This window comes from Penaeus monodon, chromosome 38 (assembly GCF_015228065.2).
Source record: "Penaeus monodon isolate SGIC_2016 chromosome 38, NSTDA_Pmon_1, whole genome shotgun sequence".
In the NCBI taxonomy this organism is placed as follows: domain Eukaryota; kingdom Metazoa; phylum Arthropoda; class Malacostraca; order Decapoda; family Penaeidae; genus Penaeus; species Penaeus monodon.
This window is the reverse complement of record NC_051423.1, coordinates 3,587,906-3,590,405: the sequence shown is the minus strand read 5'-3', so window position 1 is coordinate 3,590,405 and position 2,500 is coordinate 3,587,906. Positions and strand designations below refer to the sequence as shown.

At 40.3% G+C, this 2,500-nt stretch overlaps 1 protein-coding gene across 2 annotated transcripts in view; it reads right to left on the bottom strand.

The window, feature by feature from the left end:
* LOC119597091 (pro-resilin-like) overlaps positions 1-2,083 on the bottom strand; it is a 7,784-nt gene extending 5,701 nt beyond the window's left edge. The window contains exons 1-3 of one of the 2 annotated variants that reach the window (XM_037946553.1): positions 1,994-2,083; positions 1,469-1,540; positions 578-1,205 (exon numbers count right to left, since the gene is read on the bottom strand). In XM_037946553.1, coding sequence (XP_037802481.1) covers positions 927-1,205; positions 1,469-1,540; positions 1,994-2,005 — 363 coding nt within the window. In that variant the 5' untranslated portion in view covers positions 2,006-2,083 and the 3' untranslated portion in view covers positions 578-926. Of the gene's footprint in view, positions 1-577; positions 1,206-1,468; positions 1,541-1,993 lie in introns of those variants that run through there. The other variant, XM_037946552.1, reaches the window with a different exon arrangement.
* Positions 2,084-2,500: the final 417 nt, after the last annotated feature.

Here is a 2,500-nt window from a genome sequence, read left to right as displayed (position 1 = left end):
TCTCTAGTTACATTTCGTCGAAGCTTCTTTTGATATCGTTATTTCTTATATTAATATTTCAACTGACATAGTGCAGATTGTACCAACTACAACAATGTCTATTTTTTTCAGTAAAAATTCCCATTACATTTCGATTTGAACGATTTTCTGGGAAGTATAGACCCTTATTCAGTTAAACACATACACACACACACACACACACATATATATATATATATATATATATATATATATATATATATATATATATATATATATGTATATATATATATATATATATATATATATATATATTTATATGTGTGTGTGTGTGTGTGTGTGTGTGTGTTTAAGTTATAGTGTGTGTGTATATATTTTTTTTTTTTTTTTTTTGTTACATTTCGTGGAAGCTTCTTTTGATATCGTTATTTCTTATATTAATATTTCAATTGACATAGTGCAGATTGTACCAAATACAACAAGGTCTATTTTTTCAAAATTCCTATTACATTTCGATTTGAACGATTTTCTGTGAAGTATAGACCCTTATTCAGTTAAACTATTTTTGTCAACAGTTGTAGAGAAGGAAATAATGTTACAATTTATTACAAAAATACTTTATTTCAAATATAATTATATCGTCGATCAAGTGAAGCTAACCACATCATAGAAACCAGAAGTTTGATTCCAGGACGAAGCAGTTAGCATGGAGGCGGCCAGAGGGTAGCAGAAAGAGGAGAAATATCGATAAATATGTATGGAGTAGAGGGGGAAAGGGTTAACTGTATACGGGTCTCGGAGGTTCACGCGGGAATTAGCTTCCTCTTGGGATAAAGAGAAGGAGAAGCAGAGTCCTTTAGAGAGAGTAAGAAGGATCAGCGTCCTCTGAATGAGTGAGAAGGAGGAGCAGCGTCCTTCGGGGAGAGCGAGAAGCGAGAGCAGCGTCCTCAGCCGTACACGGGCCTGGGTGGGGCGTAGACGTCCTCGCGGGACTCGACGGAGTCATAGCGAGCCTCGCCCTCGTAGCTGACCTCGGCCACGTAGCCGGAGTCGCCGTCCACGTAGTAGGTGACCTTCTGCAGGCGGCCGTCGGGGAGCTGCACGTAGTACGAGCCCTGGGTGTCGTCGCCGTCGCGGGACTCCTGGTGACCGAAGTCGTTGCCGGAGTAGTCGTCCTTCACGGCCCACTGGAAGTCGTACTTGGCCTCCGCCGATTCCTCCGACGACTGAACCAAAATTTCAATAAAGAAAAAAAAATGATGCTGAAGGTAGCAGTAGTGATCACAAAAGTAATAATGTAATAATTGTATCACTTATAACAACGACGATTATTATAAGGAAAGGAAAGACATTGATAATAGTAACACCTAAAACAAGACAATAGTAACCATGATTGCACACATGGTTGAAAAAAAAATCAACTTATGACACTTGGCACGATGAGTAACACATCAGATCGCGCCCCACAGCGGCGTCGGAGGCAACCTACCGGAGCGCCGTAGGAGTAGGCCGGAGGGGCGTCGGCGGTAACCATGGCAACGAGGGAGAGGAGGAGGACGACCTGTTGGAGTTGGAAAGATTTTTAATAATGCTAAAAGTCGGTTTAAGGCATAGCTTTGAATAATGAAGAAACGTAAAGAGATTGTAGCATGAAAGAAGGAAACAGAGGGTCCACTACGTTTCGAGTGAAAATATAAAATCCTTTTCCGTTGGGACATCTGTAGTGGATCTCAATTTTCCGGGAAATGCAAAAGGTATTTTTGTTCAAGGATGGGCTTTCAAGGATGACATCTTTGCTCTCTTACTATGGCAGTGTTTTACTTTATCATCCTCGTCATTGCGTCGCTTTGGCAATAAGAGTAATCTTGAATGAGTCATAATAACCGAGGAGAATAATCCTAACAATGATGGTAGAAGAAGTCTTACTGTTTAAATTAACAGTCAAAATATTATCAACGGTACTTATGATGCGAATGCTTCTGATAACAGGAGTAAAACCGGCGGCCCCAACTACCTTGGCGTTCATGGCGGCGAGCGGCTGGAATGCGAATGAGGACGACCGAGATGACCCTCCTATTTATACCTCCAGTGGCAGTGACGTCACAGGACTACCTCGCGAACCGGATTCCCGAAGTGAACAAAAAAATGAAAGGGAGAATGCGCGCGTTCGCCTTTCATCTAATGAACAAAATGAATTTGAAAACCTTCTTTCTAACACTCACTGCTACATGCAACGCAGGTGTCGTAATAAACACGGCTACTCTTGTTGCATTATGCAATGATGCTGCACGCTTGAGTTTCGTCTTTATGTTTATTGAGATCAGTGGGTACAAGGGCCTCGTTCATCGTTTTGTCTTTTAATACAAATAAATTCGTGTATATCTGTTTGTCAGTGGGTGTAATACCTTCATTCTTTCTTTTTTTAATAAAAAATAATCAAAAATCTGTTATGATCTGATGATCACTATTGACCTTATTTAATGCTATATCAAGAGCCTGATTTGTCAACTCTGTAAACTAA